Here is a 25,159-nt window from a genome sequence, read left to right as displayed (position 1 = left end):
TTTTACCGCATGCGCATTCTTTCTTTCAACGTATATACGTATTTTTTTCTGGACCAGTCACACACATTATGGTCTTTTCCCCGCAAATACTTCAGTGTGTATTTTATAAGAGTAGGCCTATTCGCTTACATGGTAGTTACCTTCCTAAATTTACATCGATCAAATACTTCTATATAATATTCCGTTCAGAGTTCAGTGTTGTTAAATGACTTAATAATGTCCTGTATTTCCCATTCTGGTGCAGAATCCATTCTAGGTTCAAACAGTTGCATTTAGTTATGATGTCTCTTTAGCTTCTCTTGATCTAGAATGTTTACATAGCCATTCTTTGTCTTTTATGACATGGATACTTTTTGAGAAGTATAGAGTGTGCACTACATCCCCCCGCCCAACCCCCATAATAGAACCTCGCTCGTTTTTTGTTTATCTGATGTTTCCTTGTGATTCGGTTGAGGGAATACATTCTAGGTCATCACACCGCTTAGTAATGTGTCCTCTTGGGGGTACCACATCTGGAGGCCCATGATGTCCTTCTGTCCCTCTTTGGTGGTGATAATTTTCATTACCCAAAGTGTTAACCCAGGGTACCTGGGTGGCTCAGTTGGTTAAGCGCCCGACTCGCAGTTCATTAGTTCAAGCCCCGCGTCGGATTCTGTGCTGACAGCCCGGAGCCTGGGACCTGCTTCGGATTCTGTGTCTCCCTCTCTCTCTCTGTTCCTCCCCCACTTGCACTCTGTCTCTCTTTCAAAAATAAAGATTAAAAAAAAATTTTTTTAAACAAAGTGTTAAGCCAGTTTCTTTACTGTATAATTAGTGGTTTTTGGTACCTCTTCCCTCAGCAGCTGATAAGTAGCATATCAGGAGGTACCTCAGGTCTGTGCAGATATCCTGATTCTCATCAAAATCTTCCCCCTAGATGGGGTATCAAGTGATGATTCTTGTCTGATCCAGTAGTATGAACTCAGGTTTCTGTTTTTGGCAGTGGGTTATAATCCATTACTGTCTTTAATTATTTTGGTGCTCAAATTGTTTCAGATTTGACCAGTGGGATCCCCTTCAAGTGGGCTCCTGTGTCTGTGAGGTGCCCTGTCATTTTTTCAAGCACTTCCTTTCCTGCACAATAGGATGTTCCAGGCTCTTCTTGTACTAACTCTGCTCTAACCCTGGTATCAGCCATGTTTCCAAGAAGCCCTCAAACTCTTGTTTTAACACTCAGCACAACTGCTTACTTGTATGTCTTCCTCTGTTAGAGGTATTGAGAGCACATAGATGTCAGTCTTACTCTTACACCTTCACTCAGCGTGAGGCCTGGCACATTTAGTGTTTAAGTATTTGTTGAACGAGAAAATTGATTTTTGCTATAGTTCAGCGACTAAAATCAGGTTCCAAAATTATGATGCTGATGGGTTTTCTTTCTCCTCCCGCCCCCGTCTAGGAAGAAATGTTTACTATCTGGCGATGAGAAGTGGTGAAAACTGACCTCGTGCTGGTGTACAAACACTATGGGACCTGACACTTTCACCTCGTGGGCAGCCGGCCCCCACTGATAATGTGGGGAAACCATCAGGTCCACTGGAAAACACTAATCTGATCTTGGAAGTGGCCGATTGTGGCAGGATGTGTCGACGATGATGATGGCAAGAAAGCAAGATGTCCGCATTCCCACCTACAACATCAGTGTGGTGGGATTGTCTGGGACCGAGAAGGAGAAGGGCCAGTGCGGCATTGGGAAGTCTTGCCTGTGCAACCGCTTCGTGCGCCCGAGTGCTGATGAGTTTCACTTGGACCATACCTCTGTCCTCAGCACCAGTGACTTTGGCGGGCGAGTGGTCAATAATGACCACTTTCTCTACTGGGGAGAAGTTAGCCGTTCCCTGGAGGATTGTGTGGAATGTAAGATGCACATTGTGGAGCAGACTGAGTTCATCGATGATCAGACTTTTCAACCTCATCGAAGCACGGCCCTGCAGCCCTATATCAAGAGAGCTGCTGCAACCAAGCTCGCATCAGCTGAAAAACTCATGTACTTTTGCACTGACCAGCTGGGGCTGGAGCAGGACTTTGAGCAGAAACAAATGCCAGATGGAAAGCTGCTGATTGATGGTTTTCTTCTTGGTATTGACGTTAGCAGGGGCATGAATAGGAACTTTGATGACCAGCTCAAGTTTGTGTCCAATCTCTACAATCAGCTTGCAAAAACAAAAAAGCCCATAGTGGTGGTCCTGACCAAGTGTGATGAGGGCGTTGAGCGGTACATTAGAGATGCACATACTTTTGCCTTAAGCAAAAAGAACCTCCAGGTTGTGGAGACCTCAGCAAGATCCAACGTAAACGTGGACTTGGCTTTCAGCACCTTAGTGCAACTCATTGATAAAAGTCGGGGAAAGACGAAAATCATTCCTTATTTTGAAGCTCTCAAGCAGCAGAGTCAGCAGATAGCTACAGCAAAAGACAAGTATGAGTGGCTGGTGAGTCGCATTGTGAAAAACCACAACGAGAATTGGCCGAGTGTCAGCCGAAAGATGCAGGCCTCTCCTGAGTACCAGGACTATGTCTACCTGGAAGGTACTCAGAAAGCCAAGAAGCTGTTTCTCCAGCACATCCACCGCCTCAAGCACGAGCACATTGAGCGCAGGAGAAAGCTGTACCTCGCAGCCCTGCCGTTAGCCTTTGAAGCTCTTATACCCAATTTAGATGAAATAGACCACCTAAGCTGCATAAAAACCAAAAAGCTCTTGGAGACCAAGCCAGAATTCCTGAAGTGGTTTGTTGTGCTCGAAGAGACACCGTGGGATGCCACCAGCCACATTGACAACATGGAGAATGAGCGGATTCCCTTTGACTTGATGGATACCGTCCCCGCCGAGCAGCTGTACGAGGCCCACTTAGAGAAGCTGCGGAACGAGAGGAAAAGAGCTGAGATGAGAAGGGCATTTAAAGAAAACCTGGAGACCTCTCCCTTCATAACTCCCGGAAAGCCTTGGGAAGAGGCCCGTAGTTTTATTATGAACGAAGATTTCTACCAGTGGCTGGAAGAATCCGTATACATGGATATTTATGGCAAACACCAAAAGCAAATTATAGACAGAGCAAAGGAAGAGTTTCAGGAGCTGCTTTTGGAATATTCAGAGTTGTTTTATGAGCTGGAGCTGGATGCTAAGCCCAGCAAGGAGAAGATGGGTGTCATTCAGGATGTTCTGGGGGAGGAACAGCGATTTAAAGCATTACAGAAGCTCCAAGCGGAGCGTGATGCCCTTATCCTGAAGCACATTCATTTTGTGTATCACCCAACCAAGGAAACGTGCCCTAGCTGCCCAGCTTGTGTGGATGCTAAGATCGAGCACTTGATTAGTTCTCGGTTTATCCGACCATCTGACCGGAATCAGAAAAATTCACTGTCTGACCCCAACATTGATAGGATCAACTTGGTTATCTTAGGCAAAGATGGCCTCGCACGTGAGTTGGCCAATGAGATTCGAGCTCTCTGTACAAATGATGATAAGTATGTGATAGATGGTAAAATGTATGAGCTTTCCCTAAGGCCGATAGAAGGGAATGTCAGGCTTCCTGTGAACTCTTTCCAAACGCCAACATTTCAGCCCCACGGCTGCCTCTGCCTTTACAATTCAAAGGAATCTCTATCCTATGTGGTGGAGAGTATAGAGAAGAGTAGAGAGTCCACACTTGGCAGGCGAGATAACCATTTAGCCCATCTTCCCCTGACGTTGATCTTAGTTAACAAGAGAGGAGACACCAGTGGAGAGACCCTGCATAGCCTAATACAACAAGGTCAGCAGATTGCTAGCAAACTTCAGTGTGTCTTTCTCGACCCTGCTTCTGCTGGCATCGGTTATGGACGCAACATTAATGAAAAGCAAATCAGTCAAGTTTTGAAGGGACTCCTGGACTCCAAGCGTAACTTAAACCTGGTCAGTTCTACTGCTAGCATCAAAGATCTGGCTGACGTTGACCTGCGAATTGTCATGTGTCTGATGTGTGGAGATCCTTTCAGTGCAGATGACATACTCTATCCTGTCCTTCAGTCCCAGACCTGTAAGTCTTCCCATTGTGGAAGCAACAACTCTGTTTTACTTGAACTACCGATCGGACTCCACAAGAAGCGCATTGAGCTGTCTATTCTTTCGTACCATTCCTCATTTAGCATCAGAAAAAGCCGGTTGGTCCATGGGTACATTGTTTTTTATTCAGCCAAACGTAAGGCCTCCTTGGCTATGTTACGTGCCTTTCTTTGTGAAGTGCAGGATATTATCCCCATTCAGTTGGTCGCACTCACTGACGGCGCTGTAGATGTCCTGGACAATGACTTAAGTCGGGAACAGCTGACCGAAGGGGAGGAGATTGCTCAAGAGATTGACGGGAGGTTCACAAGCATCCCTTGTAGCCAACCCCAGCACAAACTTGAGATCTTCCACCCATTTTTTAAGGATGTGGTGGATAAAAAGAACATAATCGAGGCTACTCATATGTACGATAACGCTGCCGAGGCCTGTAGCACCACGGAAGAGGTGTTTAACTCCCCCCGAGCGGGCTCTCCACTCTGCAACTCCAACCTGCAGGATTCAGAAGAGGATATCGAGCCCCCTTCTTATAGCTTGTTTCGAGAAGACACGTCACTGCCCTCTCTGTCCAAAGACCATTCTAAGCTCTCTATGGAACTGGAGGGAAATGATGGGCTGTCGTTCATCATGAGCAATTTTGAGAGTAAACTGAACAACAAAGTACCTCCACCAGTCAAACCAAAGCCTCCTGTCCATTTTGAAATCACAAAGGGGGATCTGTCTTATTTAGACCAAGGCCATAGAGATGGGCAGAGGAAGTCTGTGTCTTCTAGCACCTGGCTACCTCCGGATGGGTTTGATCCTTCTGATTACGCTGAACCCATGGATGCTGTGGTCAAGCCAAGGAACGAAGAAGAAAACATATATTCAGTGCCCCATGACAGCACCCAAGGCAAAATCATCACCATTCGGAATATCAACAAAGCCCAGTCCAACGGCAGTGGCAACGGTTCCGACAGTGAAATGGACACCAGCTCTCTAGAGCGAGGCCGCAAGGTGTCCATCGTGAGCAAGCCCGTGCTGTACAGGACGAGATGCAGCCGGCTAGGAAGGTTTGCTAGTTATCGAACCAGCTTCAGTGTGGGGAGTGATGATGAGCTAGGGCCCATTCGGAAAAAAGAGGAGGATCAGGCATCTCAAGGTTATAAAGGGGACAATGCCGTCATTCCATATGAAACAGACGAAGACCCAAGGAGGAGGAATATTCTTCGCAGTCTACGGAGGAACACTAAGGTAAGACACCAGTTTAGGAATGAATCGTAGGAGTGGCTTGCACAGTGTCTGGGTGAGAGCTGACTGATGATGACGACGATGATGATTTTTCAAGGACAGCTTATTCTGGTTAAAAAAAATTGGTCGGTGTGTGCATTTACTCTCTGACTTGGTGTAAAAAAGTAGGCAGTGTCTCAGATTGCTACCACTGGCAGTTCTGGAGTAGTAAGGACCTTGGATAGACAGCCTGAGTTTGAGTTGTCTTTGTCCAGAACAAGAGTTAGGTAATTCCAAAATGAGCAGATCGTGTAGAACTTGTCGGTGTCCTGACAGGTAGCCAAGCCAGTGACGATATGCTTGTTCTTCCTTTATGTGAACACCAGAATCTAAAATTGCATGCTCAGTCTCTGACTGCTAGACAAACATTTCATCCATATGCCTCTTATAAAAGCTCCTTTTTCCCCTCACTGACCCGTAAGGTTGCTGCATCTTAGATTAGGAAAAATTGGATGATTATTTTGTTTGCATATGCGAATGAGTGAAGGGTCTTTACGTAAGTGAAAAGTAAGAAGTAACTTGCCACTGTGAGTTATAAACCTGTCCCATATTTGTGAGATTGGAGTGCCCTCCAGCTGCATTATTTTAAGTGAGTTGCTGTGACGGCTTCAGGTTTTATTTAGGGACCAAAGCAGGATGGGGAGAAGAGAAAGAAAGTAAACCGCGTGTGTTATGAGTGTCAGGCCTGCCATCAGATGGAGCGGAAACAGCAGCAGGTGAATCCTCTTTATCTTGTTTCGAATTGTGGTGTACAAAGTAGAGTGCCCTGTCCCCTTGGGCTTAAGATTTGAGATAGAAAAGGTATTTCCCAGATTTTTCTTTTTTTCCCCCCATTTAGAGCAGAGGGAAACACTCTGTTTTTTCAAAGAAAGACATCTTGGTGAGACAGGACAATAAAAGTGTGTTATATGCTAGCCCACGACCAGCCTTGCGACATACAGAATGAGGATTTCTCTGCATTGAAAGCTTTTCCTCCTCTCCCTACCGTGAAGCAGCAGAGAACAAAGTCACTTGTCTGAAAACATTTCAGGGAACTTTGGAAGAAAGGATGCCAAAAACTTATGTTATTACAAGACGTACCAAATCAGAAGGATCTAGAGTTGACAATTCTGTTGTAAAGTAAGTACCACCCGGAGGCTAGTTCTGCAGCTCTTACTGGTTAGGAGGGCCCTTGCAGGTGGAGGAACATGGTTCCATGGCCCTCACAGGGAGCGCACCTTCACTTTGTGTTCCCTCAGAGCATACACAGTGGTTCCCAGTCACCATTGGCTGGAGTTTCCAGAATTTCCTCACCTGTGTAATTTTAGAAAGGGCAGGGCAGCATTGTTGTGTGTTCTGTCCTCCCCATCCCCCCCCCCCCCCCCCCGGTCCGCCGTGAACTGAACATTAATAAATATCATAGGAGGGGCGCCTGGGTGGCGCAGTCAGTTAAGCGTCTGACTTCAGCCAGGTCATGATCTCGTGGTCCGTGAGTTCGAGCCCCGCGTTGGGCTCTGGGCTGATGGCTCAGAGCCTAGAGCCTGTTTCCGATTCTGTGTCTCCCTCTCTCTCTGCCCCCCCCCCCCCCCGTTCATGCTCTGTCTCTCTCTGTCCCAAAAATAAATAAACGTTGAAAAAAAAAATAAATAAATAAATAAATATCATAGGCATTCTCCTATTTGATTTCCCCTTGTTTTTTCTCTTGGATTCCTTCATCTGCCTTCAGTATTTTGTCCTCCAAGGGTTAGTAATGGGCAGACCCATTGAAAACGTTTCGTATTTATGAAGTCTGAAGTTAGCCTCACCTGCCTCCCAGTATTTCCTCAAAGCTCTCCTGTTTAATGATCCTGGAATCCAAACATTTTAACGTTTTGACTTTCTTCTCTTCCTCCTCCACTCCTGATGAAGACTGTTACCAGAATAGCTTATCTGAATGCTGGCAGTCTTAATTTGTGGGGGTGTTTGCTCACCTGGGAATTAGGATTAGGAAGGTGGCATAATAGCACACTGAGTTGTAACTGATCTTCTGACTTCTAACTACATTTTTTTTTTTAATTTTTTTTTTTCAACGTTTATTTATTTTTTTGGGACAGAGAGAGACAGAGCATGAACGGGGGAGGGGCAGAGAGAGAGGGAGACACAGAATCGGAAACAGGCTCCAGGCTCTGAGCCATCAGCCCAGAGCCTGACGCGGGGCTCGAACTCACGGACCGCGAGATCGTGACCTGGCTGAAGTCGGACGCTTAACCGACTGCGCCACCCAGGCGCCCCTCTAACTACATTTTTAACACTTGTTGAAGATAATGTTTTTAAGACACATTCCCAAACAGACCGTGCTTTAAAGAGCGCACACGTTAGGCTCAGCCGAAGACGGCTGGGGACCCTGTTTTTAAAGAGCACTTCCTAACCTAGAACTTCCTTACCCTGGGTTGCTGGGTCAGCATGCAAGAAGTGATTAACTTCCCGTCTTAGTTATGCGGGCCACACCTCTTCAAGTCAAATAAAAATGACACCTCTGGCCCAAGAGCCATAGCGTGCCAGAAGCCAGTTCAGGAGTATCCTTTGGAAAGTGTGAGTAAAAGGTGAAACTGTCTTTTCCTGCCTCGGAAAATGGTGCTTTGAAATGAGTGTAGTTGCTTTGTCACCCTAATCCAGAGATCAGCCTTCATTCTCTTCCCCGTTCGTTCGGGCAAACCTCCTATTAAAATTGCTGCCTTAAGAAAGCAGACTGACACTTGTCTTACTGGAAAAGCAAGATGCCATAGGACAGAGAATGCCAAGCCAACCCCTACGTGGGGGATTTGGCTTCTGATTTTTATTGGCGTGACACGGCAATACAGTATTTATTTGACGTGCGGGGAGAGCCAGTCGGTCATGGAAGATACAGTTAGTACCTCCTGGGTGCCAGAATGCTAGACACCACTGGGGAAATGGCACGGATCCTTCTTGCCCAGACCGTGGCTCCCAGTGGAGGCAGCAAGACCTCCACAACTACTGGAAATAGGTGGTGTGCCCAGGGGGCGCTGTGTGGAGGCAGAGTGGAAATCCCACCGCTGAGGGCAGTGAAGGTAGTGTAGCGTGTGTAGTGATTAGGAGCTCGGGATCGAGGGCCTAAAGCCAAATCCCGACTCCTCCGCTTCCTCACTGGGACTTGGGGCGCGTGATTCACCTGCCATATCCCTTCGGCAGAAAGGGACAACATAGTGGCACCTTCCTCACGTGGTGGTGAGAAACGGAATGAGGTTTTGCACGTGAAACACTCAGCATACTGCATCTCGGACAGGTGTTAGGTATGGCAGTGTTATTTAACTAGACCTTGAAGAGTGGGTAGAACCGAAGAAGTGGCAGAGGTGAGGAACAGCTTGAAGGTGAAAATGTGCATGTCGTATTCAAGGAGAGGAGAGTGCAGGTCTGGTCTAGCCGAGGGCTTGAGGGACCAACATCGTCCCTCCCTTTTGTGTAAGTTTTAACCCTGTGTGTTACTCAGCTGCTTTCTCAGCACTTGCCCTAGCAACAGCCCTAACAACAACAACAAAAAGCTGTGCTCTGGGTACCGATGTGATGTGGAGAAAGAGAAATTGCTCAGCTTCCCTTGGCCGATTTGCTAGATTAGCTCTTTACTGTAAAATTGGAGTTGGAGTGAGGGAATCGCTTTCATTTCTGTTAATGAAGGTGAAGACTGTAAGGCTGACTGTCATTCTGGGTCCTTTTCCCAGCTGAACCATTTAGCAACCCACCCTCATAGTGGGAGCCTTCCGCACTCAGCTGAATGAAATTGAAAATCTACGATTGCACTTCAGTGGGGCCCATGAATAGACGCTTTGTCTGGAAAGAGTTGGTGTTGCACATGGTCTCTGTCTCACAGTATCATGCGTTTGCAAAGATGAGATCAGGACCGGCAGGGTCTTATTTTAAAACCAAAAAAAACAAAAAAAAAAACAAAAAAAAGAAACCACAGGCTGGGAGTCTTGGTCCACAAAATGTGCCTTTTGGGCAAGCTCAAGTTGCTGAATTTAGTGTGTTTGACCGTGGATTTAAAGACAAGACATTATTGGCTATTCACCCTTCTATGTGATGTGCTCTTATCTTTGTGTTTAAAAAAAGACAACAGAATGATAAAGAAAATCTTTCACTCACTGTAGCTACCACATGACAAGACAACCTATTGAAAAAGCAAACCAATTCAATCACGCATTGTTTGGTCTATAAGGCACCAAGTAACCAGTTTGACAGTTTGTGTCCCCCCCCAGTGAATTGGCTTATTTCATTGGATTCAGTGAATCGGCTGGTTGTTGGGGCTTTGTGTGGACACAGCTCTCATTTTGTGAGGCCTAGAACGGAGTTAAAGTTTCTAGTGTGAATAAAAACCAGCTGGGGAATTGGACAGCTAGCTCCCCAGGGAGGGATGTTGCATTTTGACAGACAAGCTGAATGGTATGAAATATGAGCTCTTTGTAACCTGCTCGGGAAAGACTCTCAGTGTGTGCTTCAGAAAACGCTAGGCCTACTCAATGTGCTGTGAGGCCAAATAAATACCATAGCCTTAAAGATGGGGTTGGGGGGTGCCTACTTGACCTTGGATTTTCTGATTCCTGAAAGAATTGCATCTTTTAAGAGAAGGATTTTTGCTCCAAAGCATGTGCTCATTCATTCATTTTGGGAAGGAAACCTCCAGTTCAGCGCACGGACGCTTAGTGAGCAGTGGTACCCCTGGCTTTGTGCTGAGGGTGCTGCGCGTGGTGGTGTGTTTATCTAGCTTACCGTCAAGGGATGGCGGATTTTAAATATGCGCTGACATGTATTTTGAATACTGTCACAGAGGAGCTACAGGGTGCTAAGGGATTGTAGAGCAAGGAGTTTTAACCTCAGCGAGGGTCCGGTAAAGCTCCCCAAGGCAACAGTGTGTAAATGGAGACTTACAGAGTGAGGCGGACAAAGGCAGTGAGGGTGGAGGTTTTCTGGGGAGAGTTCTTGAGAAAACAGCGCGGAACTTGGAGCTGGGGGAAAGAAAGAAAAAATAAAAAACAACACGTGGAAGAAACCTAGAGTGGTTGCTGTGGAGAGTGAAGGGGAAGCAGGCCGGGGATAGCAGGGTTGCGAATACCGTGGGGTTTCATCCTTCCCCGGAGGTACTGAACGCTTGCTGTGCGCCAGGTGTGGCACCAGCCCTTTTCCCGTTGCCACCGCCCATGTTGGTGTAGTTTTCTAAATGGAGGAGCTGAGATTTTTGAACCCGCTCTTCTGACTTCCGCTTCCAACGGGTCGGTAGAGTCCAGCCCGCAAGAAAGATGGTAATCTTCAATAGCCAGGCACACATTTGGACCACTCAATCAGTCTAGTAATTTGTTCATTTCAGACAAAGGACTGTGCTTATTATCTAAAAAAATCCATTTCCCTACACTACCCTCTAAGAATGGCCTGGTGCTATTTGTTTCTGGCTTCAGAGTCTAGTTGAGTAGAGGACAAAAAAGGCATGGGGACGCTGAAATAGCGACTGGAACTTTGAGAAATTGTTTTGAACTGGTGTCATGCGTTTTCTCAGTTTATTTTAAGCCCAAAGAACTGCTGTAGTGTGTTTTTGGTGACAAAAATAGACTATCTTTAACTATGGGCCTTAGCTTATAGCACACCTGTTCTTAAAAAAAAAAAAAAAAAAAAATGACAATGGGCAACCCATATCTAGTTTTCAAAGAGCAGAGAATTGCTCTGATCATCACTGAACCAACTTGTTCTCATCCACCACCTAGTGATACTGAAATATCTTTTTAGGACCCAAATTATTTCAGCAGGAGTCAAGAATCACCTCTGCTTCCATAGAGAAAGATCTTCTGAATGCATTTTATCCAGTATTTGAGAAGAGGCAAGCAGATAAAAACTGACCTGTAACTCTGGGAAGTCCGAATTCAGTGAGTGTTGGATCAGGCGGGATGTTTGTAAAAAAAACTTTCCTGGGACTAGTGGACCCTCCTTCCTGGTTAGCCCGCTGTTGCACTGGCCGTTCAGTCTGAGATAGCAGCAGGGGCTGACCCAGATTTGCTAGACTTCATGCCTTTCTAGAGCAGCAGGCTGTGGTCTCGCTTGATTTGGGGCCTGTGAAGGGATGGCACATGTCTTTTCCCATCCTGGGAGAGGATTAGGGATGCTAGGAAGGCAGAGACTTTATGCTGCTTCCTTTCCCAACCCTAAAAAAAGATGCCTCAAGACAGTGGGTGACCTGGCTGTAATACTAACTGGCAGTGCGAAGGAGACCAAGTCTAATAAGCGTTTGTGCTTTCATAACAGACTTTGCCAATGAGAACAGATCCACCCTCAGGTTTTCTCTTAAACTTGGGCTTAGATTTTTTTCAGAGCCAGAAGAGGGAGCACCAGTTAACCAAGAATACATTTGGGGCACGAGTGAGTAATGTAATTGAAAAGGTTCTTTTGAAGCTCTGTTGGAAATAAGAACGAATCATTACTCATCAGAAAGCTGTAATGTTGAATATAGAATGCAAGAGGTGCTTTGGAGGAAACCTGTAGTCACGTTGTGTATGGAATCTTTTGGTTTTTGTAAGACTCCTCCCAGTTTCCCTTAATCCAGAGTCAGCCAGTACACTGCTTGGCAAACCGTGGCGAGAGGGGAGGGCCTCTCGAGGGCTTTGCTAATATCACTCTTGGGAGGGAGAACTGTTCTCATTCAGAGGGCACTATCCCCGTCCCAGACTACATTCTGTCTATGGCATTCCTCCTTTAAAAAAAAAAAGAGAGAAACCAGCAACCTGCATTCTGTTTTTTATTTCCTTCATTAGATAGGTTACCAAGCATTTAAAAGACTGCTAGGTGGTACAACTGTGGTGATCATATGTTCTGACTTTAAAATCTGGTTAAATAATTTGACATGTATTAAAGGTATTTTATAGAGACCAGGAGAGAATATTTGAAGTTGTCAGCTCAAAATCGCCAAATAGCTGTACCTGCTATTCCCACAGAAGATAGAATGTTCTTTATCCAGAAGGAATGGCTGAGCTCTCCATTGGAGCCGTGGGAGACTCTTTTCCTTTGTGGCTCAGTTGTTACTGAGCCTGATGTCTAGATCAGCTTTGCTTGCCAGGGATATATCTTTCTTTTACCAGTTAGATTGTAAGTTCGTTGAGGGGGATAGAGGACTTTGGTCCTGGGATTAGCCCTGCTGCTAGTTTGCTCTGTGACCTTGGGCATAATTCGTTAAAAAACAAAAATGCTAAGATCCTTACTGAGTTAAGTAGGGTAACAGTCACATGTGTACATAAATGACTGTCCTTTATCCAGTGGCCACACAGTGACATAGGGAATTCATTACCTCATCTGGTTTTTAAAAGGGAGTCTGGGACGGTAGTGCCAGTATAAGACCTTCTGAGCCTTGCCTCCTCCATCCGCGGAAAAGGAGCACAATTTAGGAGAAGAAAAACGTCTGTACATACAGAGATAGTCCTCATCTCAGCTAAACTTGAAAAAATATAAAGAAATATTGGCCCTGTGCACTATTGGAAACTGTTTTTGTTCAGGAAATTTATGGAGTGCCTACTGCATAATATCAGGCCCTGGAACCCACTCATCTTGCAGCCTGATAGAAAGGGCCCTTCTGTCAGTCGCTTCTCATTCTTCGCATGGCATTCGAACCTTTTTCTTGTCCCCGTGGACTCCAGAGGGACCCCCGTGGGCTTACAGATGTCTTCCTACTCCACCAGAGTTGGGAGTTTCCCTTTATGCTCTTTTCTTGTTTCGAAAGCCAAGGGGCCAGTGGGAAATTCCAACCACCGTCTCTTCGCAGTGCCGTCCTGGCAGAAACTATTGGTTCGTTTCTTTGTTTCCTTTGCCACCTGGGTATTATCAAGACTAAGACTCGGGCCTGTTTTTAAGGAAACTGAAGTAAAGAACAATGCACTGTGTTGCTCGTTCAAAAAATAGATCCATCCAAAAGAACAAGATGAAGGTGGTTCAGACTGACCCGGTCCTTGGTTTTTGGCATTTCATCATAGAGTTCACGTAGGGGAAAAAGGGGCTTTGGTGTTTATAGATCATTAGCCTCTGGAGCCTGGCTCTCTCAGTGCTGGGTGTGACTCTCTCAGAGCTTGATTTCTCACCTGTAAAATGGTGCTAATAACCCTTACCCTGAAGATGGTTGTAAGGTTTCAGGTAATTGTGCAAAGTACCTAGCAGTGGCCTGCACATGGCCACTCCAGATTAATCACTGGTTTCCATTTTTGACCCAATAAGACTCTAAACTTAGAGGCACAGATGTGTGGATTATTCTCAGGGCTTGGTCTCCCCTGGCTAGATGCTTTTTTTCAATTCAGCCTGCTCTGTGAGTGCCCTCGAAAGAAGATTGATGTTGGGATGGTGTTACTTTCTCCTCTCCAAGAGCCTGCTGCTTGGAGGGCCCCAGGGACTCCATAATGAGCGACCCACGTCTGACCGGGGACTGAGACAGCTGGCAGGCCACTCACAAGAGTGGCGTTTCCATCTGACATGTGCCCAGTAACCCTTCAGGTGCCTGATGTGTTTATTGTCATACCGATAATCTGGCCCACCTCTTAGTGTGTACCACAAAGTCTGATTTCCTTACTAGAAAGGTTTAGAATTTGTTGTGCAAGAATCCCCGTCCTAATTTTGTGACACCCTACAGAGCCTTCACTTACTTCTAGGAGGTGTTTTGACATTCGATAAACCAGGGTTTGTTTAAATCTGAGAGGGAGAATCCATGTCATTTAGTAACGGGAGTTGATCCTGTTGTTAAAGCTTACTCTCCATTTCTGCATTTTGTAAGTTGAAGCACTGAACTCGGGTCTTGGATTCTTTGGGACGAGAGGCATAAGGGCAGTATCCAATTTAGTCTTTCATTGAATGGCAGAATCTCCTTGACAATGGTGTGGCAGAGGTATGTAGTTTGCAGCCTGTGCTTGGAATATTTATACAGAGCAGTCCCTTCCTTTTTAAATACCTGGGGATTTTGTTGTTTTTTTTTGTTTTTTTTTTTTTTTTTTTTCAATGTTTATTTATTCTTTTTGGGACAGAGAGAGACAGAGCATGAACGGGGGAGGGGCAGAGAGAAAGGGAGACACAGAATCGGAAACAGGCTCCAGGCTCTGAGCTATCAGCCCAGAGCCCGACGCGGGGCTCGAACTCACGGACCGCGAGATCGTGACCTGGCTGAAGTCGGACGCTTAACCGGCTGCGCCACCCAGGCGCCCCGGGATTTTGTTTTTTAAATTTCTCTTTATATTTAAGGCCAAAATTGCCTGTGTTCTCTTACCTCTTTCAACATAACCCTTTGGAATCATATAAAATAATCTCTCTTTCCAAGACATAGTCCTATAGCTGTATGAAATAGCTGTCAGAATGCTCCATTCCTTCCTTTTCCAGCTTAAAGATCCCTGGTATTTTATGTGAGTGGGTCTCTATTACCTTAGAAACTCTCCAGATTGTCGGTGTACCCTTAATCATTTATTCAGCTATCCATTTATTCGTTCTGCCTCTCCCAGGACCTTTCAGGGAAGGGCCGTGAACCATAGTGGTTAAGAGAGCAAGTTTTGTAGTCAAAACTGACTTGGGCAAGTAACTGAATTTTTCTACGACTCCGCTTCATCTGTAAAATGGAGTTATTAACCCCACACCCTTGGAGCTGTCGTGAGTCTGGAATGAAATAATACATCTAAGGAACTTAAGCAAGGGTCCAGTACATAGTATTCAGTTGATAGATGGTAAAGTTTCTAGTTAACTTAGATTGTTAGAACACACCTCATCATCTTGTTCTGGTATTGAGAAGGTGGAGGAAGGAAGTATAAGATTAAAATTGATCGTTATACTAGAACTATGGTTAGAAGGCTTGGTAGGGGCATCTGGGTGTCTCAGTTGGTTAAGCGTCCGACTCTCAGTTTCAGCTCAGGTCATGATCTCATGGTTTGTGAGTTCAAGCCCCACATCAGCTCTGCGCTGACAGTGCAGAGCCTGCTTGGGATTTTGTCTCTCTCTCTCTCTCTCTCTGCCCCTCCCCTGCTTGTTCTCTCTCTCTCAAAATAAATGAAAATATAAAAATAAAAGTAAACTTAATTTAAGAAAAAGAAGGCCTTATGGTGATTAGAAAAAAAGTTCCATTTTTTATTCCTTAACAATTTATTTGGAAGCATCAGTTTTATTGAAGAACAATACTGTTGTCAGTTTTGACAGGGAAATTCTGCAAGACTGAGACTGATAAAAAGAATGTCGCTGAAATCCAGATGGTCTTCCTTGTATATTCAGAATCTGTAGCTAATAATTTAGACTGTATGGCATTTTTAAGGGAGAGCATCGCTTGACTCATGGTTATCCGGTTGCCACAATGTGTGACAACAGAAGCACTCACCCCTCTCTTTCCTCGAATTACTGGATGGCTACCGTGAGGCTAGGCACTGAGCCAGGTCGCCCACATTTCACCCTCAAGACCACCTTGTGAGGAGGCCCTGTCCCTGAGATGCTAATAAGTCACTTACCCAGAGTCACAGGACTTGTCTGTCAGGATTCAGACCCAGGTCTGCTAAGATTTCAGATCTTAAATTCTTTATGTTATACTTCATATAAATAGAAGATGTCAGGGAGAGAGTCTAGATTGGTTAAATTATCTCGTGTAAAGATACATCATAAATCACTCATTTGCTTTTCCTTACTTCTTTGGTAAAAAGTCTAGGTCCGAGCCTGTTTGCCTCTGGCAGGCAGTCTGGAAGGGGAAGGAACAGTGGCCACTCCCTGCAACCTGAGAGGCGGTGTGGCTGCATTTATGAGGAGTGGGACAGGGGCAGGGGTGAGCCTCGTGGAGGCTTTGTGGTTCTTCTCTGGAACACCAAGATCCATTCGCATGGCGGTACAGTCTTCCAGACTGACCCAGTTAGCAGGCTCTGTGTAGAGTGGATTGTCTTTGCCTTTTGGTGGTCATTGCAGGTAATGTCAACCAGCTTAGAGATGGGCTTGTGCCTTCTTTCGTGTACGTTTTCTTCTCAGTTGTTCTTTTTCTTTGGTACTTGTTTGCACAGGAAGTCCTCTGAGAATCTCAGACTAAACAGGAAGCGATTTGTTCCCATATAAATAGAGGTACCAGAAGGAACGAAGATGGGCAGGATGAGGAATGCGAATGGTTGACCCTGGCTAGTTAGTTGTCCCTCCAGTGGATTTTATGCAAAGATCCCTAAATACTTTCAAGTTTATAGGTTGCATATATTTGTAATAAATCTGCCCTCTAAATTCATCTCGTTAACTTGGACACGAAACCGAATTGCCGGAGCTACACCTGGGTCCATTTACCTTGCTCCTGTTTGGTTACCCTTTTCCTTAGTAGATATTTTAACAAAAGTCCAGAATTTCAGGTACGTTTTTGTCACTTTTAGGAAATTTACCGTTTGTTCAGAGCATTTTTTCCTCATGTGAGCTTCGAAATAAAAAGATTGAATAATTTTGGAGCAGAATATCTCAGAGAGGTCTATGAGCCTGAGCTTTGGAGACAGACCCGCCTGGGTTTGAATCCCAGCACTATGACTTACTAGTTGTGTGACTTAGGCACGTGGGACATTTTTCCTTGATTCAATGGAATGTCGTGAGGTTTAAAAGAAGTAATATTTGGGACCTGGCTTGGTACACGGTGAGCTCTCAAGTGGTTGCCGCTGCCGCTGCTCCTGCTCCAGAGGAAGGGGGCTGCTGGGAAAGAAGAGACAAGTATTACCTTCTTTGTCATGTTTGCTCAGTTGGTTTTACCCTTTCCTGATTCGGAAGCCATTGAAAATTAACCCTGGGCTAATGTATGGAAGGGAATTCTCATTTGGAGCTTTCAGCCGTAGCAGAACACATGCTCTATTTCTTTTCTGGAAAGAGGAAATTACTCATTCTCCATTCCATCTTTTATCTTTTTAAAGATTTTAGTCGTCTTGAGTGTATGACATTCATTATCCATGTGGCATGTTTGGAAAACTTCCTGTTTACTCCAGGGCACCCCTGATAAAGGATGTGGATAGCCATCTCGTTGTTATTAACTCAACATGGCCTGCTTCTTCTAAACACCTTTGTGTTGATAATGCAGTCTCACACTCAGGGTGTGACTGTGTGTCAACTGGCTGGCATCTTGTGTGATATTTGGAGGCTGGAAAATACAAAATTAGTGAGATGAGCAAATGGATCTCTATCCTGCTTGGAGTCTTCCCAGCAGTTTCCACACCACTGTGAATTCCCTTCTGGAAGCTTTAGCTGATGTTTAAGTTGCATGTTGATATTCACTTTGTTTTTGTTTTATGCTTTCTTTTCTCTTTCCTATACAGAAACCAAAGCCCAAACCCCGGCCGTCCATCACAAAGGCAACCTGGGAGAGTAACTATTTTGGGGTGCCCTTGACAACTGTCGTGACTCCAGAGAAGCCCATCCCTGTGTTTATTGAGAGATGTATTGAGTACATTGAAGCCACAGGTAAGAGTGTTGTTACCTCAGAGCTGATCATGGCTTTCACTGTCTACAGGCTACTTTCTGGCGAGCTGAGCCATCTGGAGACTCTGGGATCAGCTCTCCTTAAGTGTGAGATGCTTTCTGAGAAGGAGCTGAGCAGTCTGGACAGCTGTCAGACTTATGGGTCTCCATCTGCGTGTAGTTTTGCGGCTGTTGTATGGGATCTGTGAGACCTTTCCGTGCACCAAGCAGCGTGTTTTCAGGCCTGCAGCTGTGGCTGGTTAGGTGCTTTCTCTGTGCTCCCTCAGCTCCCTGTCAGAGCACCCACCCTGTTTGTCTGTGGCCTCGAAGATCTGTCAGCCGCTTGAGGGCGGGGAAAGGGGCGTGTTACCATTGTGTCCGCAGCCCTGTCCTGGGCACAAATGGTAATAAACTTTGGCTTAATAAAACGAAGGAGTAGTCGTGACTGTTGCAGACCTTGGCCTTTGATCAGGCGCCTGGGATTCATTATTGATAGAATTTTTTCCCTGGGGTAAAAAAAGCCCAGCTAGGATCCTTGGATATCTTCTGGTCAGGCAGCTGTATTTCAACTCCACTGACAACTTGGTGTTACTGTAAAGAACAACTGTCTTAATGTTTTCTGCATCGTTCTCGAAGTGACAAATTTGTGCCTGTATTGAAAACATTTATTTGTTCATTGAGTGTTCTCGTAACGTGTCTCTTTGGCCTCCCTTTTGCCATTGTGTCCCTTGGTTTGGTTTTCTCCTGGATGCTCTCAGAGCTGATGAGCTTTGAGGAGAAGGTAGTCTAAGCGGGTGCATGGTTAGGTCAGTTCTTGGGCATTAGCATTAGTAGTTGAGCTCAAGAATATGAGTTTAAACAATTTGAAACCAAAGTAGGGATTAGAGCCTCCCTCTGTGCTCTGATCCCGGTGTTCCCTGCAATGATGTTAAGTATCGTATGGTGTGCACAGCCCGTGGGTGCTGCAGATAATTTCAGCAGCATCCTAGTAAGCTGCGTGACGGTGTTAATATTTACGTAGGATGTGCCAAATCAGGGAAAATAGGTTTCAAGTTGAAGCCTGCTAAAGCAGACTTCGTGGTTATTTCCGGGGTTTTCTCTGCAACACACCAGGGTTGAATCACGGTGAACACTTTGCCTAATCTAACAGCAGATCTGCAGCTTTGTTTAGTCCGTTCTGTCCCCAGAATGGGGACACTTTTGTCAGTGTCCATCTTTTTGACACTGGTTTTATAGATCAGTTTCTTTCTGGCACCACTCCCTTGTGCAAGGGGAAAAACTGCACAAAGGTCCAATTCAGGTGATTGAGGCCTTTACATGTTGACCTAGCACTTCAGAAAGATACCCTGTGTCATTCTGGGGGAGGGGAAGGTTGCTTTCTCCTTACCTTTATTTTCAAAGTATTTTCGATTTATTGGAAAAATTACAAGTTTAAACAAATTGGAAGTTACAAAAATTCCCAGGTTCCTTCAGTGTTAGTGTTTTAGCACTTTCCCCCACACCATTCTTCCTATATAGATAACTGTCTGAAATATTTGAAAGTTTGCAGATCTGCTGCAGCTTTACTTCTAACTACCTCAGTGGGTAATTCCTAAAAACATTCTCTTACGTAACCACCGTGCGGTTATCAAAATTAGGACGTAAACATTGACCCAACGCTAACCTGTCCTCTGTTTTCATTTCATTAGTTGTCCCATTAATGTCCTTTATGGCAAAACACAAAAATATTTTGGGCCCGGGAGCTAATCCTGGACTACACGTTAGGTGTAGTCGTCGAGTCTCGAGTCTCTTTCAATCTAGAACAGTTTTTAGTCTGTTTTTCATGGCCTCAATAGTTTGAACTACAGATTAGTTATTTTGTAGAACGTTCCTCCTCAGTTTCGCGTTTTTTTGGGTTTTTTGTTTGCTTGTTTTTTGGGTGTTTTCCTCAAGATTAAGTTCCTATTTGCACCTTGGGCAGAAACAGCAGGGAAGCGATGCCGTGTCCTTGTCGGTGCATCGCACCATGTGACACATGATGTCAGTTTGACCCATCACTGGTAACGTTCACTTGGACCCCTTGGTTAAGGTGGCGGTGTGGACCGAGCTTCTCCACTGCAGAGCCACTCTCTCCCCATCATTTGACTCCCTGGTTCCTTCAGCGTTGATCAGTCGGCATTCTCCTGTCCGGGGGAGCCTTCCCTTTGTAGGGGGAGCCTTTTGTGAACGGTCTCCTCAAGTGGCTCGCCTGTGGTAGCACAGGGTGCCTCAGTGTCACCCACATGCTCCCTAGCTGGGCACAGCAGTGGTCTTGACCAACCCCTCCCGCACCTTGCTTCTCTCGCTCTTAGACTGATTCGCTTTTTTTTTGCAATTCAAGTTTATTTATTTTGAGAAAGAGAGAGAGAGAGAGAGCGAGCATGAGCAGAGGAGGGGCAGAGAGAGAGGGAGAGAGAGAGGATCCCAAGCAGGCTCCGCACTGCCAGTGCCGAGCCCGACACGGGGCTCGAACCCACGAACCGCGAGATCATGATGTGAGCTGAAACCACGAATCGGACACCTGACCAACTGAACCACCCAGGTGCCCCCATTTTTCGGTATCCAATGACAAAATTATACCTCTCCTTGCTCTTGGATTTATGAATCCTTTTGGGTATGAGGCTTTACCACCAGCCACTGCCAAGCTGCTGCTTTTCTTAAAGTTCTCTTAGACTGTGCCACTGTCCGCCCTGTCACCAAAAGGCTTGGAGCTTCAGGATCACCTCCGATCAGTTCCCAAGTCTGTCACTTCTACTTCCTCATCTCTCGGCTCTATCGTCTCTGTTTCATTTTTGCTTCCCCACCATCACCCCCCTCGTCTTGATTATATGACGGTTCCTCTACTAAAAACCTCTTTTTACTGCCTCATTGCCTACCAGGTGCCGGCCTCAGCAGTCTTGCCTCCTCCCATGCGGGGTGCTGTTATGGTTGTCTGCCCACCTTCCTGCCCCCCGTCTTCCTCTTTCCCTCTCTCTCTCTTCTTTCTTCCTTTTCTGTCCTCTGCTTTCTGTTTTATGCTACTACAGGCATTAATTTTTAACTTGTTTTACAAGCTGGGTGGCTCAGTTGGTTGAGCGTCCGGCTCTTGGTTTCGACTCAGGTCATAATCTCAAGGTTTCGTGAGTTTGAGCCTCACATCGGGCTCTGCGCTGATAGTGTGGAGCCTGCTTGGGATTCCCTCTCTCTTTCTCTCTCTCTCTTTCTCTCTCTTTCTTTCTCTCTCTCTCTCTCTCTCTCTCTCTCTCTCTCTCTCTGCCCCTCCCCTGCTTACACTGTTCCTCTCTCAAAATAAATAAATAAACTTAAAAAAAATTACTTTTGCAAGAATACAAGCAGGATTTCTTTGTATTTTGCTGCTTTGCATGGGTTCTTCGTGTGGTTTGAAATGTATCCCACATTCCTCCTTGCCTCTGGAACTTGTCCTCATTCTTCAAGACTGCCCCACCCCCAGTAGCCGTTGGATGCAACCTCCCCGGTAGTTCTCAAGCATGTTTTCACTTCCTGGGAACAGGATTCTCTGCTCTCCTTGTCTTCTGAGAGTGTGGTACACAACATACATTACCTGTTGATTAAATGAGTGGTCTTCAGGCTGGAATACCTTAATTCCATTGTTTTTTTCTTTGTTTTCTTTGTCCTTTTAAAGTTTGATTACATTCTTCCCCTCTTTGGCATTGGTTTGTACTTTTATAGAATTTCAGGGAAAAAAATTAAACATGGAATCTGTGAATTTAATTTAGCATGTGTGTTTGGGGGGAGGGGTTGTGTGTTCTTTTCCCTGGAAGGATTTTTTGCCTCTTAGTAAAATTAAAGCATGTTCATTGTAGAAATTCAACAAAAGCCAAAAACCGTGAAAAAGGATTTAAAGAGTCGTTGATCTTCCACTTCGTGAAACCACTGTTAATAGTCTGATATAGTTCCTGATAGTCTTATTTCTCTGTATGTGTGTGTCGATTTTTATTTTTACATAATTACATAATGCACATTATATTTACATACAAATATTATATTTACATATCTACATAATATGTGGTATGATAGTTCTCAAAAATTTTTTTAGCATAACTTAGATGAGGCAAAAGAGCCCTGACTTTACCAGCTTACCTACTCCTATTTTCCTGCAAGGAAAGAATTCAGTAACCAAGAGGTGGGTTGAACGACCATTTTTTGAGAATCTCTGCTTTTTATTTATTTTTTTTTTAATTTTTTTAATGTTTATTCAGGTTTTGAGAGAGAGAGAGAGAGAGAGAAAGAGAGACAGTGCGAACAGGAGAGGGGCAGAGAGAGAAGGAGACACAGAATCCGAAGCAGGCTCCAGGCTCTGAGCCGTCAGCACAGAGCCTGATGTGGGACTCGAACTCACGAACCATGAGATCACAACCTGAGCCGAAGTCAGATGCTCAACTAACTGAGTCACCCAGGCGCCCTGAGAATCACTGCTTTTTAAAAAAATTTTTTTCAAGATTTGTTTATTTTGGGGAGAGAGACCAAGTTCTAGAGGGGGAGGTGCAGAGTGAGGGGGAGACCCAGAATCCAAAGCAGACTCCAGGGTCCCAGCTGTCAGTACAGAGCCTGATGTGGGGCTCGAACTCAGGAACCATGAGATCACAACCTGAGCCAAAGTCGGACTCTCAACCAACTGAGCCACCCAGGTGCCCCGAGAATCACTGCTTTTTAAATCAGACATTGTTTTGTTGAGTCTGTGAAGATATGGCTTTTTTTTTTTAGTGTGAAGATCTAAGTAGTTTTACTAAGTATGCACGAGCTGGGTAGCATCCCATCAAGCAAGCAGAGAGGATCTCCCTCAAAAATACAACGTTCAATTGCCGCACGACGTTCCGGTAAAATAGATTATTTAACTGTTCCCCTGTTTGGGGGCTCATGCAGCATTTTCTCCTGACGCATGTAAAGAACCAGATTCGCTGGGACAGACGTTTTGGGCTAGTGATACAGAGCTTCAGATCTGCAGTTAGGCCCGGTTTAGAATCGTTCCGCCTTACGCCCATCTGGAAACTGAGGGTGATGACAGGACCTGCCGCTCGGGCTGCCGCGAAGGTGCCGGCAGACTTGCACGGAGGCGCCGAGTGTGGCGCGTGGCCCAGGCAAGTGCTCAGTATGTGCCAGTTGTCGCCTTCGCCTCACCAGTAGTACATTTGGTTCTTCTTCCTATTGCCTGTCAGACTATACCATAAATGTAAATATCTGTGACTTTTCTTTGCTCTCCAGCCTTTCCCCCCCCCCCTTTTTTTTAAGAGAAAGAGAGCATGAGCAGGGAAGAGGGGCAAAGGGAGAGAGAGAGAGAGAGAAACTCAGGCTGGATTCTGACACGGGGCTTGATCCCATGACCCTGGGATCACGACCTGAGCCAAATCAACAGTCAGACGCTTAACCGACTGAGCCACCCAGCACCCCTTTCTCCAGCTTTTAAATTGAATACAGTAAAACCCATGGAAGAGTTAAAAGAGTAGTGTGATGATTCACTCAATATTGTGCCCCATTTGCCCTTTCTTCTCCTCATTTTTATTGTTGTTAAATCATTTGAGAATAAGCTGCAGGTGCCACACATCGCTTCACTTCTAAAAAATCTCGGCTTGTATCCCTAAGCTTAAAGAGTCTCTCTGTAACTGCATTAACATTATCACTTTTAGGAATAATAGCATTAATTCAGTAGTATTTCACTACTATTAAACATGCATTCCATGTTTAAATTTACTCACTTGACTTTAAACTCTCTCTTCTAGCTAGGATTTTGTTCTAGGATCCAAGCCATGTTCACAACGCATTTGGCTATTGCTTCCTTTGCACCTTTCAGTCCAAAACAGTTCTCTTTGCCTTTTGTTTTGTTTTGTTCTGAATGATGACCTTTTTTTTTTTTTTTTTAAAGTCTAGACAGTTGTCTTGTAGAACGTCCCCTTGTGTGGTGTGCTGTCTGTCTGTACCTCTCCATCATCCTCAGCCCCCTTCTGACACCACCCACGGCTGCCTCATCATTGCGGCTCCTGTCTCAGCAGAGGCCTGGGACTGATGAGATTTTGTTGAATGACTGAATGAATCACAGAGCGTGTGTGTGCCCAGGTCTGACTTATCCTGAACTTGCACTTAGGAAAGCCTCTGCTGCCACCCCACCCGTCCATCCCATCGCTCCCTCTGTTGCTCATGGTGGAAATCGTCGTATGACCCCAGTTTCAGGCAGTCATGTCTAGCTGATTGGAGATGATACTCCACATGAAACTTGTCTGCCAGGTCTGCCCCATGCAGCTCGAAGTCCAAAGTTGTCGTGTCCCTGTCTTTGTGTCTGTCTCAGACACGTTGGCACTTGGCTTGTCCTGGCAAATAAAATACCGCACCGTCACTTTCAGAGGCCGTGCTTGGGAATTCACACTCCTGCCCACCAAAGTGAGAAAGAAAGATCCAGTGAGAAACCCAGAAGGAAGCCCCTCTCCTTGCATGCCTCAGGACCCTGGTTGCTCCCCACCTGCCACCTCACGGCCAGGGTCTGTCACAGCCAGCAGTGGGGAAGTGGTGGCATGACCGTTAGGAATTGGGACAACGTGAACTATCCCATCACCTTAATATTTTTCCTAATTACAAAAGTAACAAATTTGCTCACAGTAAAAAAAAAAAAAAAAAATTTATTATAAATACAGATGTAGAACAGAAAGTGAAAGTCCCTTACAGTCTCATCTCCAGAAGTAATCTGCATTAATAGATGGATTATGTTTTCTGCTAGTACTCCCCACCCCCCCCCCCCAAATGTTTCACAACACGAGATCGTGCGTGCGCTGTTCTGCAGCTTATTTTTTGTTTTAATTTAACACTGCATACACCTTGGGCATCGTCTTTTTAATTCCATCTCCAAGCCAGCTAACTTGCATTTTAATCTTGGACCTGAGAAGAGAGGGTGGCAAGAGTTGGGGACAGGGTGGGGGCTGGGGTCTCGGGGAGTGTACGAAGAGAGGCTTCGTTGGCAAGCAACTCCGTATTCCAGGGGTGGCCCACGGCAGGTTCCTGTGACTGCTGTGTTTCCTCCTCAGAGTTTGTGAGTAAACTGCCGAGCCCTCCTTGACACAGATCGTAAGGCAAGGATCGCTGCCTTCTCACCTCACAATTTGCTGCTCCTGCTGTGTGTTACCAGGACTCTGTGGGAGCTGGAGATTGCTTCTGGCTTGCACCTTTATTTTTCCTGAGCTTTCCGACCAGTTCACTCACCCTCGTTTCATATTTCCTGAAAAACTGGAATGTGTTTGGGGTGTCTGGGTGGCTGAGTCAGTTGAATGTCTGACTTCAGCTCAGGTCATGATCTCGTGGTTTGTGGGTTCAAGTCCCGCGTCGGGCTCTGTGCTGACAGCTGAGAGTCTGGAGCCTGCTTCGAATTCTGT

The 25,159-nt window shown here is 45.5% G+C and overlaps 1 protein-coding gene across 2 annotated transcripts in view; it reads left to right on the top strand.

Moving 5' to 3' along the window:
* The first annotated feature begins 1,617 nt into the window (after positions 1–1,617).
* Positions 1,618–25,159, top strand: part of ARHGAP35 (Rho GTPase activating protein 35) — a 78,186-nt gene continuing 54,644 nt past the window's right edge. Inside the window, exons 1-3 of one of the 2 annotated variants that reach the window (XM_045440769.1) lie at positions 1,618–5,312; positions 17,624–17,768; positions 17,894–17,961. In XM_045440769.1, coding sequence (XP_045296725.1) covers positions 1,629–5,312; positions 17,624–17,768; positions 17,894–17,946 — 3,882 coding nt within the window. In that variant the 5' untranslated portion in view covers positions 1,618–1,628 and the 3' untranslated portion in view covers positions 17,947–17,961. Of the gene's footprint in view, positions 5,313–17,623; positions 17,769–17,893; positions 17,962–25,159 lie in introns of those variants that run through there. The other variant, XM_045440768.1, reaches the window with a different exon arrangement.

This window comes from Leopardus geoffroyi, chromosome E2 (genome assembly GCF_018350155.1).
Source record: "Leopardus geoffroyi isolate Oge1 chromosome E2, O.geoffroyi_Oge1_pat1.0, whole genome shotgun sequence".
NCBI classification, from domain to species: domain Eukaryota; kingdom Metazoa; phylum Chordata; class Mammalia; order Carnivora; family Felidae; genus Leopardus; species Leopardus geoffroyi.
Note: the sequence above shows the minus strand (reverse complement) of the source record. Positions and strands in the feature narration are given on the sequence as shown.